Genomic DNA, 21,398 nt, shown 5'->3' on the forward strand with positions numbered 1-21,398 from the left:
GAGATGCATTAATGCCCTGGGGCAGAAGCCAGGCATGTATTAGTGTAGATCTATGTAACACCCAGTGCTGTGCCACCCGGCTTTCTCCGCTGTTTATCCGTCAGGGTGAGGGTGTCGGTGCCAGTCGTGCCCCAGTGCCACCCATTATACCAAGCCATTGGCACAGATGCTCGTACCTGTTATCCTGAAATACTGATCAAAAAGTCCGATATTGACGGACTGTAAACTGCTGAATTTGATGGCGAAACAGAAGGAAATCTGGAGGGGGCTGCGCGCTGGTCTCTTCCTCCAATAATCTGTGGGAATAAAAGCAGAGACCCCAATAGGGAAGGTGCCCTTGTTACCCCTGTTACCCCATTACTAACTCAGCCCCGTGTATCTTATACAGAATTATTATATATATTATATACAGTCATTCTACCCAACAGCCCGCAGCTTGGTAAGCAGCCATTTGTGGGGCACCATCCAAATACATCTCAACTACTGCACCCCCGACGCCCCACTACTGCACCCCCGCCGCCCCACTACTGCACCCCCGCCGTCCCACTACTGCACCCCCGCCGTCCCCACTGCTGCACCCCCGCCGCCCCACTGCTGCACCCCCGCCGTCCCACTGCTGCACCCCCGCCGTCCCACTGCTGCACCCCCGCCGTCCCACTGCTGCACCCCCGCCGTCCCACTGCTGCACCCCCGCCGTCCCACTGCTGCACCCCCGCCGCCCCACTGCTGCACCCCCGCCGCCCCACTGCTGCACCCCCGCCGCCCCACTGCTGCACCCCCGCCGTCCCACTGCTGCACCCCCGCCGTCCCAATGCTGCACCCCCGCCGTCCCACTGCTGCACCCCCGCCGCCCCACTGCTGCACCCCCGCCGTCCCACTGCTGCACCCCCGCCGTCCCACTGCTGCACCCCCGCCGCCCCACTGCTGCACCCCCGCCGCCCCACTGCTGCACCCCCGCCGCCCCACTGCTGCACCCCCGCCGTCCCACTGCTGCACCCCCTCCGTCCCACTGCTGCACCCCCGCCGTCCCACTGCTGCACCCCCGCCGCCCCACTGCTGCACCCCCGCCGTCCCACTGCTGCACCCCCGCCGTCCCACTGCTGCACCCCCTCCGCCCCACTGCTGCACCCCCGCCGTCCCACTGCTGCACCCCCGCCGTCCCACTGCTGCACCCCCGCCGCCCCACTGCTGCACCCCCGCCGCCCCACTGCTGCATCCCCGCCGTCCCACTGCTGCACCCCCGCCGTCCCACTGCTGCACCCCCGCCGTCCCACTGCTGCACCCCCGCCGTCCCACTGCTGCACCCCCGCCATCCCACTGCTGCACCCCCGCCGCCCCACTGCTGCACCCCCGCCGTCCCACTGCTGCACCCCCGCCGCCCCACTGCTGCACCCCCGCCGTCCCACTGCTGCACCTCCCCCGCCGTCCCACTACTGTACCCCTGGCTGCACAACTACCGCACCCCCCCCCGCTGTAAAACTACTAAACCCCCACCGTCCAACTACTGTACCCCCACTTTCTGACTACTGCACCCCCCACTGTCAAACATCCTTTGTCATAAAAAGCAAGTAAAGTTGTTTGACATGATTTGCCCCTCATTCAACAGAATTACCTGCAAATGGTGCCCCAACTGCATATAGAGAGAGAGAGAGAGAGAGAGAGAGAGGAGAGAGAGAGAGAGTGTGTGTGTCTCCATTACAACTTTATGTGCCCTTCATTAAACCAGGGAGGATAACTGCCCAGGCCTATAACTATAACTGACAGTCTTGTGACTATTCCGCCAGTTTTCTGCCGATTCCGCCAGTTTTCTGCTCATTTTGACAGTTTTCTGCCGATTCCGCCAGTTTTCTGCTCATTTCGACAGTTTTCTGCTCATTCCGACAGTTTTCTGCTCATTCCGACAGTTTTCTGCCCATTCGGACAATTTTCCTCCTATTCTGAGTTTTCTGCCCATTCCGACAGTTTCCTTCCCATTCTGACAGTCTTCTGACTATTCCGCCAGTTTTCTGACTGTTCCACCAGTTTTCTGCCCATTCCGCCAGTTTTCTGCCAGTTTTCTGCCAATTCCACTCGTTTTCTAACAATTCCACCAGTTTTTTGCCCATTCCAACAGTTTCCTTCCCATTCTGACAGTCTTGTGACTATTCCGCCAGTTTTCTGACTATTCCAACAGTTTTCAACCTATTCTGAGTTTTCTGCCCATTCTGACAGTTTCCTGCCCATTCTGACAGTCTTGTGACTATTCCGCCAGTTTTCTGACTATTCCAACAGTTTTCAACCTATTCTGAGTTTTCTGCCCATTCTGACAGTTTCCTGCCCATTCTGACAGTTTTCTGACTATTCCGCCAGTTTTCTGCCCATTCCGACAGTTTCCTTCCCATTCTGACAGTTTTCTGACTATTCCGCCAGTTTTCTGCCCATTCTGCCAATTCCTACTAGTTTTCTGCCAATTCCAACAGTTTCCTTCCCATTTCAACAGTTTCCTTCCCATTCTGACAGTCTTGTGACTATTCCACCAGTTTTCTGACTATTCTGACAGTTTTCTGCCCATTCCAACAGTTTTGTGCCCATTCTGCCAGTTTTCTGCCCATTCTGCCAGTTTTCTGCCCATTCCGCTAGTTTTCTGCCAATTCCACCAGTTTTTTGCCCATTCAGACAGTCTTGTGACTATTCCGCCAGTTTTCTGACTATTCCAACAGTTTTCAACCTATTCTGACAGTTTCCTTCCCATTCTGACAGTTTTCTGACTATTCCGCCAGTTTTCTGACTATTCCGCCAGTTTTCTGACTATTCCGCCAGTTTTCTGACTATTCCGCCAGTTTTCTGCCCATTCCGACAGTTTCCTTCCCATTCTGACAGTCTTGTGACTATTCCAACAGTTTTCTACCCATTCTGACAGTCTTGTGACTATTCCGCTAGTTTTCTGACTATTCTGACAGTTTTCTGCCCATTCCAACAGTTTTCTACCTATTCTGAGTTTTCTGCCCATTCTGACAGTCTTGTGACTATTCCGCCAGATTTCTGATTATTCCGCCAGTTTTCTGCCCATTCCGACAGTTTCCTTCCCATTCTGACAGTCTTGTAACTATTCCACCAGTTTTCTGACTATTCCGCCAGTTTTCTGACTATTCGCCAGTTTTCTGCCCATTCCGACAGTTTCCTTCTCATTCTGACAGTCTTCTGACTATTCCGCCAGTTTTCTGACTGTTCAGTCAGTTTTCTGCCCATTCCGCCAGTTTTCTGCCCATTCCGCCAGTTTTCTGCCCATTCTGCCAGTTTTCTGCCCATTCTGCCAGTTTTCTGCCAATTCCACTAGTTTTCTGCCAATTCCACCAGTTTTTTGCCCATTCCAACAGTTTCCTTCCCATTCTGACAGTCTTGTGACTATTCCGCCAGTTTTCTGACTATTCCAACAGTTTTCTGCCCATTCCGACAGTTTCCTTCCCATTCTGACAGTCTTGTGACTATTCCAACAGTTTTCTACAAAAACTGCCCATTCCGACAGTTTTCTGCCCATTCCACCAGTTTGACTATTCCGACAGTTTTCTGCCCATTCTATCAGTATTCTGCCCATTCTGACAGTCTTGTAACTATTCCACCAGATTTCTGATTATTCCGCCAGTTTTCTGCCCATTCCGACAGTTTCCTTCCCATTCTGACAGTCTTGTAACTATTCCACCAGTTTTTTGACTATTCCGACAGTTTTCTGCCCATTCCACCAGTTTTCTGACTATTCTGCCCGTATTCTGCCCATTCTGCCAGCATTCTGCCAGTTTTCTGCCCATTCTGCCAATTCCACTAGTTTTCTGCCAATTCCAACAGTTTCCTTCCCATTCTGACAGTCTTGTGACTATTCCACCAGTTTTCTGGCTATTCTGACAGTTTTCTACAAAAACTGCCCATTCCGACAGTTTTCTGCCCATTCCACCAGTTTTCTGCCCATTCAGACAGTTTTCTGCCCATTCCGACAGTTTTCTGCCCATTCCGACAGTTTCCTTCCCATTCTGACAGTCTTGTGACTATTCCGCCAGTTTTCTGACTATTCCAACAGTTTCCTGCCCATTTCAATAGTTTTCTGTCCATTCTGACAGTCTTGTGACTATTCCACCAGTTTTCTGCCCATTCCGACAGTTTTCTGCCAATTCCACCAGTTTTCCACCCATCTTGTGACTATTCCGACAGTTTCCTGATTATTCCGACAGTTTTATGACCATTTCGACAATTTTATGACCATTCCGACAGTTTTTGTACCCATTCCAACAGTTTTCTACCTATTCTGAGTTTTCTGCCAATTCTTGTGAGTCTTGTGAGTATTCCGACAGTTTTCTGCCCATTCCGACAGTTTTCTGCCCATTCTGACAGTTTTCTGCCCATTCCGACAGTTTTCTACCCATTCCGACTATTCCGCCAGTTTTCTGACTATTCTGACAGTTTTCTGCCCAGTTTACTGCAACAACACACAGAGCATTATGAATTATTAATCAGCAGTGAATGAACTAGGGAGTTATGTGTAACATTGTATAATAGAACTTCCCTACAGTACAGAGACTGCCGTACAGAGACCACCCTTCAGTACAGAGACTGCAGTACAGAGACCACCGTACAGTACAGAGACTGCCGTACAGAGACCACCCTTCAGTACAGAGACTGCAGTACAGAGACCACCCTACAGTACAGAGACTGCCGTACAGAGACCACCCTTCAGTACAGAGACTGCAGTACAGAGACCACCCTACAGTACAGAGACTGCCGTACAGAGACCACCCTACAGTACAGAGACTGCAGTACAGAGACCACCCTACAGTACAGAGACTGCTGTACAGAGACCACCCTTCAGTACAGAGACTGCAGTACAGAGACCACCCTTCAGTACAGAGACTGCGGTACAGAGACCACCGTACAGTACAGAGACTGCCGTACAGAGACCACCCTTCAGTACAGAGACTGCAGTACAGAGACCACCGTACAGTACAGAGACTGCCGTACAGAGACCACCCTTCAGTACAGAGACTGCAGTACAGAGACCACCGTACAGTACAGAGACTGCCGTACAGAGACCACCCTTCAGTACAGAGACTGCAGTACAGAGACCACCGTACAGTACAGAGACTGCAGTACAGAGACCACCCTTCAGTACAGAGACTGCAGTACAGAGACCACCGTACAGTACAGAGACTGCCATACAGAGACCACCCTTCAGTACAGAGACTGCGGTACAGAGACCACCGTACAGTACAGAGACTGCCGTACAGAGACCACCGTACAGTACAGAGACTGCAGTACAGGGACCACCCTTCAGTCAGGGAGAGCCTATCAGAGCAGGGAACAGCCCAGCTATGATTTGGAAGGGGAACAGAAGGGGACGTCCTACTCACCTTCTTCTTTGGGGTTCTGAGTATCATCCAAGAGAAAATAAACAGCTTGTGTTGAAAGTAAAATGCAGGATGGAAACTCTGTATCGGGGGTCCCATAAAGCAGCAGTGATGCCCACGTGAGATGCCTCAGCTCCTCCCCCTCTGCCTGCAACACAACAGGGGGCAAATGGAGAAACAGAACAAACTGCACAAGTACATTAAACTCAGGATCATAAAGAACAACCCCCCACAAACACTACAGGGAATTATTCCATTAGTGACAGTAGGTTTGGGGGGGACTGTACAACCCAAATGGCATTTACAGTTAAATTGTGCAAATGTTTCATTTTCCTACATTGTAATAAACTGTTCCCTGCCCCAGCGTTACACATAAGGGCTGTGTGATGCCCCAGCGTTACACATAGGGGCTCTGTGATACCCCAGCGTTACACATAAGGGCTCTGTGATGCCCCAGCGTTACACATAAGGGCTCTGTGATGCCCCAGCGTTACACATAGGGGCTCTGTGATACCCCAGCGTTACACATAAGGGCTCTGTGATGCCCCAGCGTTACACATAAGGGCTCTGTGATGCCCCAGCGTTACACATAGGGGCTCTGTGATGCCCCAGCGTTACACATAAGGGCTCTGTGATGCCCCAGCGTTACACATAAGGGCTCTGTGATGCCCCAGCGTTACACATAAGGGCTCTGTGATGCCCCAGCGTTACACATAGGGGCTCTGTGATGCCCCAGCGTTACACATATGGGCTCTGTGATGCCCCAGCGTTACACATAAGGGCTCTGTGATGCCCCAGCGTTACACATAAGGGCTCTGTGATGCCCCAGCGTTACACATAGGGGCTCTGTGATGCCCCAGCGTTACACATAGGGGCTGTGTGATGCCCCAGCGTTACACATATGGGCTGTGTGATGCCCCAGCGTTACACATAGGGGCTCTGTGATGCCCCGGCGTTACACATAAGGGCTCTGTGATGCCCCAGCGTTACACATAAGGGCTCTGTGATGCCCCGGCGTTACACATATGGGCTCTGTGATGCCCCGGCGTTACACATAAGGGCTCTGTGATGCCCCAGCGTTACACATAAGGGCTCTGTGATGCCCCAGCGTTACACATAAGGGCTCTGTGATGCCCCAGCGTTACACATAGGGGCTGTGTGATGCCCCAGCGTTACACATATGGGCTGTGTGATGCCCCAGCGTTACACATATGGGCTGTGTGATGCCCCAGCGTTACACATAGGGGCTCTGTGATGCCCCAGCGTTACACGTATGGGCTCTGTCATGCCCCAGCGTTACACGTAGGGGCTCTGTGATGCCCCAGCGTTACACAAAGGGACTCTGTGATGCCCCAGCGTTACACATATGGGCTCTGTGATGCCCCAGCGTTACACATATGGGCTCTGTGATGCCCCAGCGTTACACATATGGGCTCTGTGATGCCCCAGCGTTACACATATGGGCTCTGTGATGCCCCAGCGTTACACATAGGGGCTCTGTGATGCCCCAGCGTTACACATATGGGCTCTGTGATGCCCCAGCGTTACACAAAGGGACTCTGTGATGCCCCAGCGTTACACATATGGGCTCTGTGATGCCCCAGCGTTACACAAAGGGACTCTGTGATGCCCCAGCGTTACACATATGGGCTCTGTGATGCCCCAGCGTTACACATATGGGCTCTGTGATGCCCCAGCGTTACACATATGGGCTCTGTGATGCCCCAGCGTTACACATATGGGCTCTGTGATGCCCCAGCGTTACACATAAGGGTTCTGTGATGCCCCAGCGTTACACATATGGGCTCTGTGATGCCCCAGCGTTACACATAAGGGCTCTGTGATGCCCCAGCGTTACACATAAGGGTTCTGTGATGCCCCAGCGTTACACATAAGGGCTCTGTGATGCCCCATCGTTACACAAACGTTCCCATATGCACTAAGGGTATACTTTCCCTTTACAAGACGATTAAATACTCCCTTTTGAGTAATTGTTGCTCCCATACACAGTAATAATGAGCTTGTAATTAGTTATAACATGTGAGGGTTGGGTCAGTGCCTGACAGTGATAACGACGCACACATTTACCCTTTAATGCGGTTACCTCGGCAACGCAGCTACGGAACAGCTCCACCAGCGCCTTCCCCTTCAGTTCAGCAATGAAGCGCAGCGAGGCCGATGCAGGAAGGTAGAAGGGAATGTGGTTTTCCTCTGATAATCTCTGTGTCAGGCTCTCTGATGGGTACTGGGGGGGCCGTGCCCTGTGGGGCGCAACGGGGCTGCAACACACACACACGGGGGGGCTTATTAACTATGGGATAGAGGAAGGAAGGAAGGAATGGATAGACATGGATGGAGAGAGAGACTGACAGAGACAGACAGTTAGATAGATAGATGATAGATAGATATAGAGAGATGATAGATAGATGATAGAGAGATGATAGAGAGATGATAGATAGAGAGAGATGATAGATAGATAGATAAATAGACAGATAGATATAGAGATGATAGATAGATCAGATAGATAGAGAGATGATAGGTAGATATAGATTAGATAGATGATAGATAGATCAGATAGATAGAGAGATTATATATATATAGAGATGATAGATAGATATAGATTAGATAGATGATAGATAGATCAGATAGATAGAGAGATTATATATATAGAGATGATAGATAGATATATAGATATAGATTAGATAGATGATAGATAGATAGATAAATAGACAGATAGATATAGAGATGATAGATAGATCAGATAGAGAGATGATAGGTAGATATAGAGATGATAGATAGATATAGATTAGATAGATGATAGATAGATCAGATAGATAGAGAGATTATATATATAGAGATGATAGATAGATATATAGATATAGATTAGAAAGATGATAGATAGATCTAGTACATCCGGTACCTTTCTGCACTATGTTCTTTGGCGCCAGTGTGTGCATCTTGCAGCGAATCACAAGGCAGCTTTGTAAATGGCCCCCATCTCCCAATGAGCTCCTTGTGGATGAATCCCCCCCATCTCTAACTGAACCTGACTCAGTGGATCATTCTTCACACAAACCTGCCCCCAATCCCCCCTCAGTAATATCCCCCCTGTCTCCCCAGTACCCCCCCATGCAAGCACCCAGCACCCCAGTTTCTCCCCTTCAGTCTATAGAAAATCTGCGGCTGGGTCCCCTCTGCTCTCACTGAAACGATGATTGCCCCAAACCTCATTTATCTACTGACTGTTCCCCAGATTCCCTTGTTGCCCCGGGGGGGGGAGGGCATGTACCTTAGCGAGTGCGTTGGGGGTCTGTGGGCGTCGCCCACCCAGCTCTGGGAATCGTCCAGATTTTTTATGGATTTGCAAATCACCAAGTTCTTTATCCCCTGAAGGGACTTTCTCAGCTGGTTAAACACCGACAAGAAGTGGAATTTATTTTGGGGCACAACAAAGAATGCGCTGACTGCTCTGTAATCCACCATTAAAGGGACAGTGTGTCCGGCAAACTGGGGGGGCTTATTCTCAGCAGGGGGACTCTCCGGCTCCAACGCAACCGAAGCCAAGGGAATGGCGCTCATCGTTAACGCATTTCCCGCGTACTCCGCCCGGTTACCGGTTATTGTACTAATGTCGACTGTAATTAGTATGAAACATTGCTGAGTGAGGAGTAGCCAATGGGGGAGCAGCCTTTCCCCCCCGGGCTGAAGGCCTGTAGATATGATGGAAAGGAGTGCAGCACAGGAGGCAGCTGGAGGCCATGTTTGTGTATGAAATGGAGGCTCTGGTTGGGCGGGGTCACCGGCGGCCTCACCGTTAAACAGATACACCGGGAAACATCCCTTTACGTCGCTATCGCTCAGTACGACTTGCTGCACCTCGGAAATATAAAGGAGCAAATCCTGCAAGCTCATTGGTTCAGGAATAATCCTCTCAGGGGTGTGGCTTGGGGGGCAGCGGGCTTTCAAACAGGCAGAGAGTTGCTGCAAGCCCTGCAAGTCTGACATAACAAAGACACTCTCCTCCCCGTCCCCCAAACTGACTCTCAGGCAAATGTCCGGGACGGGGAAATGAAATCCTGCGACGTCCCCATAGGCGAAACACAGAACCAGTCGCAGTAAGTTGGGGGCGGAGTCGGGCGCCAGCTCAAAGCAGACGACGAGGGTATCGGTGAGCACAAGGCACGAGGCGAAGGGTCTGAGCTCCGCTGCCCCCCGACTGTGGAACGAGAGACCCCACACTATGTGACTGACAGCCGGGGCAGCTGGGAAGGTTCCATCTGTCGTTTGGGTATCCGGCCCCATCTCAAAGTAACCGTCTTCTGTCTTATGGAACTCGCAACTGTGGGGCCCCCACTTATTCTCCGCCTCCCCAGCGACATGTCGGGGTTCCCTCAATGCGCCCTCCATCAGCACAGAAATGTAGGGGAGCAGCTCCTTGTCCCCCTGATACAGCGACATACAGGGACAGGGGCCCCATTGGTCCAACGTAACGGCATCTTCCCGGCAACTGGTCCCACTGTGTGACAGGAACAGAAATACAGTAACGGGCTCTGTACATACAGAATAACCTGCAGCCATGTTATAGGGGTCCTGCTGGGGTATTTATGGGGGGCTGTTTATCTCTTAATGCCACTGTTACACAGCAAATAATTCCCTCTTCCTTCGACTGCTTTCATCTAACCTATTGTTTCTCCTACTCCCATGTAACTGGAGGAGTCCCAAGCCGGACTTGGATTTCTTACTATTGAGTGCTATTCTGATACCTACTGGGAGCTGCTATCTTGCTCCCTTCCCATTGTTCTGCTGATCGGCTGCTGGGAGTGAGGGGGGGGATATCACTCCAACCTGCAGTGCAGCAGTAAAGTGAGACTGAAGTTTATCAGAGCACAGGTCACATGGCTGTGGCACCCTGGGAAATACCCTCTGTATGAGTTTGGTTCATCCGGGCACTTGGATTCGCCTGAAAGTCCCATGGGGCTGCTGTAAGCGGGGGGTGTCTGCACCTCTCTGTACAGGTATGGGATCTGTTATCCAGGAAACCCATTATTCAGAAACCTCCAAATTTAGGGAAGGCCGTCTCCCATGGACTCCATTATAAGCAAATAATTCTGGGTAACGGGTCCCATACCTGTACTGAATCCCACCTGAGCCCATGTATGGCGACACGTTACACATATCTAATCCGTATCTACGGTCTCCTTATGTCTCACTCCTGTTGGCTTTTAGAGTGTTAGAAATTTTGAGCAAGGCCCTATTGTCACTCTCCATTAGTCCCTACACAGAATGACATATAATGAAGCTGAGAGGAAAGGGTAGTGAGACACCTACATACATATACATACATACCTGCCCGGGGGAGGGTCAGACACGTCTCTCTGTACATCCCCCTCACACGGCTGAAAACATTTAAGAAGCGACATATCAGTAACTGCACAGACTGTAGTTACATACACCTATATATCCCTATACACCCATATATCCCTATACACCTATATAACTATACACACACACACACCTCTACATACCTATATACACCTATACATATTCACCTATATATCCCCCTATACACCTATATATATATATATATATATATATATATATATATACACACACACCTATATATGCTTATACACCTATACGTACACCTATATATACCTATACACACACACACACATCTATATATACCTATACACCTATATATACCTATACACACACCTATATATACACCTATATATATACACCTATACACCTATATATACACCCATACACCTATATATATATATATATACACACACCTATATACACACCGATATACATACATATACACCTATATACACACACCGGTATACACCTATATATACCTATGCACCTATACACCTATATATACACCTATATATACCTATGCACCTATACACCTATATATACACACCTATATATGCCTATACACCTATATGCATACATACCTATACACCCATATATATATATATATATATATATATACACACACACACCCATACACCTATATATACCTATACACCTATATACACACACACACACCTATACACATACCTATACACCTATATACACACACACACCTATACACATACCTATACACCTATATATACGCCTATACACCTATATAGACACAACTATATATACACCTAGGCACCTATATATACACACCTATACACTTATATATAAACACACCTATGTACCTATATATACACCTATATATACCTATACACACACCTATACACACCTAAATATGCCTATACACCTATATACATACCTAGACACCTATATACATACCTATACACCTATATACACACACACACACACACACACACCTATATATAGACACCTATATACACACACCTATATACATACCTATACACCTATATATACACACACACACCTAGATACATACCTATATATAGACACCTATATACACACACCTATATACATACCTATACACCTATATATACACACACACCTAGATACATACCTATACATATACACCTATATACACACACATATAAACAGAATAACATGCAGTTTTTATCCAGGAGGTGCCGTCGTTTAAAATATTGCTAATTACCCCCAAGCAGTTCATCTCTTGCTTTGCTACCCCCTCCCCCCAATATATTGTGTTGTATACCCCCATACATTGTGTTATACCCCCCCCATACATAAGGGGGCCTGTGACGGGTTTATCTTAAACAATGGCGGAATTGATTTAATTTCTCTCTGATGAGATTAGGGACTGATACCCAAAGGCTCCAACACATCTGCCCTGGCCTGATTGGAAACAATAGGCAGATAATCCAGTTACCCCGGCACCTATATGTCTCCCCACCCCTGCATAGAAACAATAGGGGCTTGCTGGGAGAATGGGCCCACAGGGACATAAAAAGAGCCCCAAAGAGAGCTTGGGAGTCAGTCTCCAGAGAGAGAGAGGAAAGGATTCCTGCACTTCGGATCAACCCCTTCAGTTACTCTTCGGCCATTATTTTCTTCAGACTGTGGAGTTACTTCTGTGGGACTTTGGAAATGCCTCTTTGCTATTTTACTTCTTAGAAGGATTTGTCGCTGTGTGATGTCATTGGACTAAATAAAGTGCTGGAATGCTACACGGTTTCTCTCCAGTGTTTGAGCCTACACTTGTTAGGTCATTTTCATGACAGGGCCCTAAAGGGATTACTTAAAGGCAGAGCCTGTGAGAGAGTTTGGGGGCTGCTGACTTGCTCTAGCGGTGCTCGCAGGAACCAGGAAGTAGAATGTGACTTTCAGTTTCCCTGACATTGGGCAGATATCAGTGGGGCCCTTATTGGTGCGTCGGCACCGTCTCTGTATGAGACAATTGTTGGGCTGCACAACCCCCGGCCAAGCTGGGTCTCTTCATGCTGCGCTTAAAGGGAAACTATACCCCAAACACTGTAGGTCTCTATAAAAATATATTGTATAAACAGCTCATATGTAAAACCCGGCTCCATCTAAATAATCCATTTCCATATAAATATACTTATTTAGCAGTATGTGCCATTGGCTAATCCTAAATAGGAAACTGCCATTTTATGTACTAAGGGCCGCCCCCTGGGATCATAGGAGTCACAGTGCACACAAACAAGCCAAGGCACACATACATGCTAGGCCCCATCAGCCAATGAATGGGCAGAGTTCTGCCTTTTCCTCCCACACTACTTCCTGTTACAGTTAGAGCTGCATCACTTCCTGTCAGCTGATCTCTGAGAGAGCACACAGCCCATCACTTCCTGTCAGCTGATCTCTGAGGGAGCACACAGCCCATCACTTCCTGTCAGCTGATCTCTGAGGGAGCACACAGCCCATCACTTCCTGTCAGCTGATCTCTGAGGGAGCACACAGCCCATCACTTCCTGTCAGCTGATCTCTGAGGGAGCACACAGCCCATCACTTCCTGTCAGCTGATCTCTGAGGGAGCACACAGCCCATCACTTCCTGTCAGCTGATCTCTGAGGGAGCACACAGCCCATCACAAAATGGCAGCTCAAGGGAAAGGAGGTAAAAGGGCAATATTTACCGATATATATTCCAGTTTGTCACTAAACATAATATAAACTGTTGGTTACGGATTCATTCTGGGGGGGTAATTTGCGAGTAAGTGCAAGTGTGAGTGCAACTGTGAGAGCCACCGTAACTGAGTGCAAGTGTGAGTGAGTGCACACATGAGTGAGCCAGTGAGGCGCCATACTGCCCTGTCATTACCTTCCCTCTCTCCGCTTCTTGCTTGGCCGCCGGGTCCCCAGAGCCACTCTGTTGGGCTCCACCTGGGGACAGTCTTTTCGCTAAAGAAAGGTCTATAGAATCTGCACCTGTAGGGGCAACAGAAATATCTCCATCAATATCCACACAGATCATTCCTATTGCATTCAATCAGAGCGTTTCCAGGATGCCATCTTTCTGAGAGTGGCACAGGTGGGCACTGCCTTCCCTCATACAGGCGTGGGCACCACAGTACCCAATGCACTCACCTACCATATGGTTACCCTGGGGCTACTCCAGTCCTGCCCATTCCCAATCAGTTGCACCTACTGACCCAGAGGAACCCTGGGGCTACTTCAGTCCTGCCCATTCCCAATCAGTTGCACCTACTGACCCAGAGGAACCCTGGGGCTACTCCAGTCCTGCCCATTCCCAATCAGTTGCACCTACTGACCCAGAGGAACCCTGGGGCTACTCCAGTCCTGCCCATTCCCAATCAGTTGCACCTACTGACCCTGAGGAACCCTGGGGCTACTCCAGTCCTGCCCATTCCCAATCAGTTGCACCTACTGACCCAGAGGAACCCTGGGGCTACTTCAGTCCTGCCCATTCCCAATCAGTTGCACCTACTGACCCAGAGGAACCCTGGGGCTACTCCAGTCCTGCCCATTCCCCATCAGTAGCACATACTGACCCAGAGGAACCCTGGGGCTACTCCAGTCCTGCCCATTCCCCATCAGTAGCACATACTGACCCAGAGGAACCCTGGGGCTACTCCAGTGCTGCCCATTCCCAATCAGTAGCACCTACTGACCCAGAGGAACCCTGGGGCTACTCCAGTCCTGCCCATTCCCAATCAGTTGCACCTACTGACCCAGAGGAACCCTGGGGCTACTCCAGTCCTGCCCATTCCCAATCAGTAGCACCTACTGACCCAGAGGAACCCTGGCGCTACTCCAGTCCTGCCCATTCCCAATCAGTTGCACCTACTGACCCTGAGGAACCCTGGGGCTACTCCAGTCCTGCCCATTCCCAATCAGTTGCACCTACTGACCCAGAGGAACCCTGGGGCTACTCCAGTCCTGCCCATTCCCAATCAGTTGCACCTACTGACCCAGAGGAACCCTGGGGCTACTCCAGTCCAGCCCATTCCCAGTCAGTAGCACCTACTGACCCAGAGGAACCCTGGGGCTACTCCAGTCCAGCCAATAACTCCAGGATTCCCTCGGGTGGGCACCCTGCGTCAATGGGTGCAGCACACTTACACCATTCACAAACTAAACACCAGAAATGACGCCAACTGGACTTTGCAAATATTTGGGGCAACTGTGTCTGATATGCAATAAAGTGCAACTGCAACGGCGTTAGGTGCAACCCCCCCTTGCAACAACTACACTGCATTATGGGAAAGCTTAAAGGGGATTTTAAACACAAAACCATTTCTGACAGAACCCAATGACTCCTCCCTATACCCGCCCCCTCTCTATAATCCCCACCCATTTCTAGGCAGGCTTGCCATTGTGCAAATACACCATTTCTTGCTCCTTGTTTGCCAGTGACCAATAGAAAGTTTCTTATTTCCATGACAGGGAGATTAAAGGAAATGGTTTTTCCCAGTTGGTCCAGGGAGCGAGTTAGTCGCCAATGATAGATCTTGTAGATTGTAAGCTCTTTTGGGCAGGGCCCTCTTCACCCCTTGTATCGGTTACTGATTGCTTTATATGTTACTCTGTATGCCCAATGTATGAAACCCACTTATTGTACAGCGCTGCGGAATATGTTGGCGCTTTATAAATAAATGTTAATGTAATGTAATAGATCTCTGCTACCGCTGGCACTAACCCCCCCCCCCCCCCGAAACGCCTTTCCATCGGCACCAATAGGAATCGCTGGTGGAAACTCCAATGCAAATGCAAAGCTGCCTGTAGGGGAAACGTTGTGCGTTCATAACGTTGAGGGGATGTGTCGGCCTTCCCCCCCGCGACTCCCAGATTTGCCCACGGAAAGGCGTTTCAGAGGGGTGAGTCCTCCCTGATCCCTCCCTGTTCCCATTAGCCCAACGGCCCTTCTGTGCTGAATGAAGTATGTGGGTTTCAGGCAGAGGGGCCGCCGGCGGTGTTGGGCAGGGACGAGTCCCGGCTTTGGTTCGGGATTCGGCCTTTCCAGCAGGATTCTGATCTTTAACCCTTCCGTACCCTAATTTACACAAGTACATTTGGATTCAGTTCGTTATTTAGCCGAATCCTTTATGAAGGACTCGGGGTTCGGCTGAATCCAAAAATAGTGTATTCAGTGCACCCCTAGTGTTGGGTGTTGGTGGGAAGGAAGGGGTTAACATGGTACTCATTGAGAAGCCAATTTGCCTCCCTGGGTTCCAGTCACGGACAGGGCACAAGATGAGGCAGAGATAAATCTCGATGGATTCACTAGAACTGTCAATTAAGCGAGGACTTTGGTTTAAGAAAGGACAAGTTGTCCTTTAATCTTACATTTGGTGCAATGTAGGTGGGGATATTCTGGGCCCATTTGCAGTTGGTCTTCACCTTTGTGTCTCTGCATTATTTAGCTTGTTGTTGAGCCGCTCTCTAGTTTGGCATTACAGTAGCTATGGGGTTGCTAGGGTGTAATTTGCCCTTCCAACCAACAGGAGGGCAGGAGAGGGTTTGGGCCTGGCCCTAATGGCTTTGCATTGGAGTTACGACAAGTCACATGTATTTGGGAAGGACCAATCGGTGGAGTCGCCTAGTGACAAAGCAGCTATTATTATATAGGAAAGCTGCCAATCGGCACAGAGACCCCCGCCCTGTATATCAGTCCCTATTGGCTGCATGAACCCCCATTCCTCTGGCTCTTTTAATTGCTAATTACTTACATAGACTTTCATAGGCCCTATTTTATGCACATTTTCAACTGGGTTTTATGACTTATTTTGTATGCCCTCGACTGGCTATTGGGGGTCACTGACCCCAGCAACCGAAAAAATGATTTTTATTGTAGTCTTATTCTTATTTTTAGCTCACCAATGGGGGCACTGTGGGTGAACGGCTTTATTTGGGGGTCTCCGTAGGTATGTGTCCCACTGGGGGGAACCTTTGCTCATTTGGATGAAGAAATCACACCTGCTGGAAATGCTGGAAACATTGGGATTTGCTTGTTCTGATCCAGAGCTGGAAGATTTCTGCCCCCCGAGGGCCCCTGTCTATCCGACTGCCACATTCTATGGCCCCCCCCTCATTGGCTGTATAGAGTTTCTGTACCTCACATTGACATTGTGCCCCGGCTGGGGGTTACCGTCCCATCCGTATGGGGCAGAAATTTCTCTTTATGGGAAGGAAAAACATTCAGTTCTTCTTCTGGTTCCGAGTTTTCTTTCTTCCAACATTTATACGAGTTAAATAAAAGCCCTAAATGTCCCTTTAGCAGCAGCAGCAGCATGGGAGGAGCAAGGGAAAGATACAACAACCAACTGTAATAGAGCTGGGAGCAAATAATGTGCCCCAGTGTCTCCCAGGGGGGCAGTTACTGGGGGCATTTCTACCCAATCCCCCTCCTGCTAAGGATAATCTTCTTATATCATTGGCTGTAAAAGTTCTGGGTTTGGCCAGTATGTTCCCAGTCCTAACCCTTATCCCATATTCCACTTTAATCTCCACCCTGTCAGTACAAGAGAAAGTAATGGACCCCGGGGGATTCTCACTTCATGGCAAAGCTGCAAACAAACTTCTCTGTAGGTTTTGCCATAAAGCCACAAGGGCTCACACACAATCATGGGCAACCGTGCAGCCACAGCATAATGTTGGCCCAGCCCAGTGACACGGGGAGATTACTCTTGGCCCAGCCCAGTGACACGGGGAGATTACTCTTGGCCCAGCCCAGTGACACGGGGAGATTACTCTTGGCCCAGCCCAGTGACACGGGGAGATTACTCTTGGCCCAGCCCAGTGACACGGGGAGATTACTCTTGGCCCAGCCCAGTGACACGGGGAGATTAATGTTGGCCCAGCCCAGTGACACGGGGAGATTAATGTTGGCCCAGCCCAGTGATACGGGGAGATTAATGTTGGCCCAGCCCAGAGATACGGGGAGATTAATGTTGGCCCAGCCCAGTGATACGGGGAGATTAATGTTGGCCCAGCCCAGTGATACGGGGAGATTAATGTTGGCCCAGCCCAGTGATACGGGGAGATTAATGTTGGCCCAGCCCAGTGATACGGGGAGATTAATGTTGGCCCAGCCCAGTGATACGGGGAGATTAATGTTGGCCCAGCCCAGTGATACGGGGAGATTAATGTTGGCCCAGCCCAGTGATACGGGGAGATTAATGTTGGCCCAGCCCAGTGATACGGGGAGATTAATGTTGGCCCAGCCCAGTGATACGGGGAGATTAATGTTGGCCCAGCCCAGTGATACGGGGAGATTAATGTTGGCCCAGCCCAGTGATACGGGGAGATTAATGTTGGCCCAGCCCAGTGATACGGGGAGATTAATGTTGGCCCAGCCCAGTGATACGGGGAGATTAATGTTGGCCCAGCCCAGTGATACGGGGAGATTAATGTTGGCCCAGCCCAGTGATACGGGGAGATTAATGTTGGCCCAGCCCAGTGATACGGGGAGATTAATGTTGGCCCAGCCCAGTGATACGGGGAGATTAATGTTGGCCCAGCCCAGTGATACGGGGAGATTAATGGTGACGTAGCACAAGAAAGGGGTTTTTATTTTGGCCAATCAGAAGCAGAGAGTTTATTTTATTTGTTCACACTTTAAATACCAGACATTTGTAATCAAATGAAGAGGGAGTTGGACCTGAGGTCGTTACTGTAACACCCCGAGCAACAGGCAAATCAGAGCCAGAAAGGAATGCGCCTATGGGCTCCCTCAACCCAATGCTTTGCCTAGGAACCCTCAGCGAGGCAGCCTGGCTGGGGGGCACAGATACAAGTTGCACATACTATGAGCTTGTCTGGGGGGGCACAGATACAAGTTGCACATACTATGCCCCTGGCTGGGGGGGCACAGATACAAGTTGCACATACTATGAGCCTGGCTGGGGGGCACAGATACAAGTTGCACATACTATGAGCCCGGCTGGGGGGGGCCACAGATACAAGTTGCACATACTATGAGCCCGGCTGGGGAGCACAGATACAAGTTGCCCGGCCGGGGGGCACAGATACAAGTTGCACATACTATGAGCCTGGCTGGGGAGCACAGATACAAGTTGCCCGGCCGGGGGGCACAGATACAAGTTGCACATACTATGAGCCCGGCTGGGGAGCACAGATACAAGTTGCACATACTATGAGCCCGGCTGGGGAGCACAGATACAAGTTGCCCGGCCGGGGGGCACAGATACAAGTTGCACATACTATGAGCCTGGCTGGGGGGCACAGATACATGTTGCACATACTATGAGCCCGGCTGGGGAGCACAGATACAAGTTGCCCGGCCGGGGGGCACAGATACAAGTTGCACATACTATGAGCCCAGCTGGGGAGCACAGATACAAGTTGCCCGGCCGGGGGGCACAGATACAAGTTGCACATACTATGAGCCTGGCTGGGGGGCACAGATACATGTTGCACATACTATGAGCCTGGCTGGGGGGCACAGATACATGTTGCACATACTATGAGCCTGGCTGGGGGGCACAGATACAAGTTGCACATACTATGAGCCTGGCTGGGGGGCACAGATACATGTTGCACATACTATGAGCCTGGCTGGGGGGCACAGATACATGTTGCACATACTATGAGCCTGGCTGGGGGGCACAGATACAAGTTGCACATACTATGAGCCCGGCTGGGGAGCACAGATACAAGTTGCCCGGCCGGGGGGCACAGATACAAGTTGCACATACTATGAGCCTGGCTGGGGAGCACAGATACAAGTTGCCCGGCCGGGGGGCACAGATACAAGTTGCACATACTATGAGCCTGGCTGGGGGGCACAGATACATGTTGCACATACTATGAGCCCGGCTGGGGAGCACAGATACAAGTTGCACATACTATGAGCCTGGCTGGGGAGCACAGATACAAGTTGCACATACTATGAGCCCAGCTGGGGAGCACAGATACAAGTTGCCCGGCCGGGGGGCACAGATACAAGTTGCACATACTATGAGCCTGGCTGGGGGGCACAGATACAAGTTGCCCGGCCGGGGGGCACAGATACAAGTTGCACATACTATGAGCCCGGCTGGGGAGCACAGATACAAGTTGCCCGGCCGGGGGGCACAGATACAAGTTGCACATACTATGAGCCTGGCTGGGGGGCACAGATACAAGTTGCCCGGCCGGGGGGCACAGATACAAGTTGCCCGGCCGGGGGGCACAGATACAAGTTGCACATACTATGAGCCCGGCTGGGGAGCACAGATACAAGTTGCACATACTATGAGCCCGGCTGGGGAGCACAGATACAAGTTGCCCGGCCGGGGGGCACAGATACAAGTTGCACATACTATGAGCCCGGCTGGGGAGCACAGATACAAGTTGCACATACTATGAGCCCGGCTGGGGAGCACAGATACAAGTTGCCCGGCCGGGGGGCACAGATACAAGTTGCACATACTATGAGCCTGGCTGGGGGGCACAGATACATGTTGCACATACTATGAGCCCGGCTGGGGAGCACAGATACAAGTTGCCCGGCCGGGGGGCACAGATACAAGTTGCACATACTATGAGCCCGGCTGGGGAGCACAGATACAAGTTGCCCGGCCGGGGGGCACAGATACAAGTTGCACATACTATGAGCCTGGCTGGGGGGCACAGATACATGTTGCACATACTATGAGCCTGGCTGGGGGGCACAGATACATGTTGCACATACTATGAGCCTGGCTGGGGGGCACAGATACAAGTTGCACATACTATGAGCCTGGCTGGGGGGCACAGATACATGTTGCACATACTATGAGCCTGGCTGGGGGGCACAGATACATGTTGCACATACTATGAGCCTGGCTGGGGGGCACAGATACAAGTTGCACATACTATGAGCCCGGCTGGGGAGCACAGATACAAGTTGCACATACTATGAGCCCGGCTGGGGAGCACAGATACAAGTTGCCCGGCCGGGGGGCACAGATACAAGTTGCCCGGCCGGGGGGCACAGATACAAGTTGCACATACTATGAGCCCGGCCGGGGGGCACAGATACAAGTTGCCCGGCCGGGGGGCACAGATACAAGTTGCCCGGCCGGGGGGCACAGATACACACAGAAGCCTAAGGAAAAGGCACACAATGGGGGCAGTAGTAAGACAATGACACCGTAGGGAAGAGGCGGGCACAGTTACCTTGGCTGCAGCTAATAGGCCGAGAGAGAGAGGAAGAGGAAGCACGGGCAGGGGAGGAAGAGCCAGCAGCAGAGGGTCGCAATTCCTCATTGATCTAAGAAATAAAGGGAGAGATGAGAGCGTGAGAAATGGAAGGAAGAGACAGGCACAAACACCCCATAGAGAGACCCCCAGTCACACACACAGCCAAGGCAGTCACTTCCAGCAATGTGGCTTTAATTCTGTACATTATAATACTGACTGCGAGGGGCCCGAGGGCCTATAAATTAACTAAAACACAGAAAGTAACAAATGTCCGTCAGTGGGAGCGACGCTCGGGCCCTCAGCCTGGGCCTTGTCTCATATGCCCATATTAGCTGCCCGCTGTCCTGCCCACTCCGCAGGAATGAGAAGCCTTCAGGGATTGGTCATTGCTGTGGACAAAACACAGACCAACATGTGACATTTCTGTACTCCGTGTAGCTACATACATACAGAGCAC

The 21,398-nt window shown here is 50.5% G+C and overlaps 1 protein-coding gene across 7 annotated transcripts in view; it reads right to left on the reverse strand.

Annotated features, from left to right (window-relative positions):
• The window catches only part of nisch (nischarin), a 51,881-nt gene that overhangs the window by 9,433 nt on the left and 21,050 nt on the right, over positions 1–21,398 (reverse strand). For 5 of the 7 annotated variants that reach the window (XM_031899903.1, XM_031899901.1, XM_031899900.1 and 2 more), the window contains 7 exon segments: positions 20,918–21,011; positions 13,617–13,723; positions 10,719–10,768; positions 8,662–9,888; positions 7,477–7,651; positions 5,376–5,520; positions 177–296 (listed from right to left, as the gene is read on the reverse strand). In XM_031899903.1, the coding sequence (XP_031755763.1) occupies positions 177–296; positions 5,376–5,520; positions 7,477–7,651; positions 8,662–9,888; positions 10,719–10,768; positions 13,617–13,723; positions 20,918–21,011 (1,918 nt within the window). 7 annotated transcript variants of the gene reach the window in all.

This window comes from Xenopus tropicalis, chromosome 4 (genome assembly GCF_000004195.4).
Source record: "Xenopus tropicalis strain Nigerian chromosome 4, UCB_Xtro_10.0, whole genome shotgun sequence".
NCBI lineage: Eukaryota > Metazoa > Chordata > Amphibia > Anura > Pipidae > Xenopus > Xenopus tropicalis.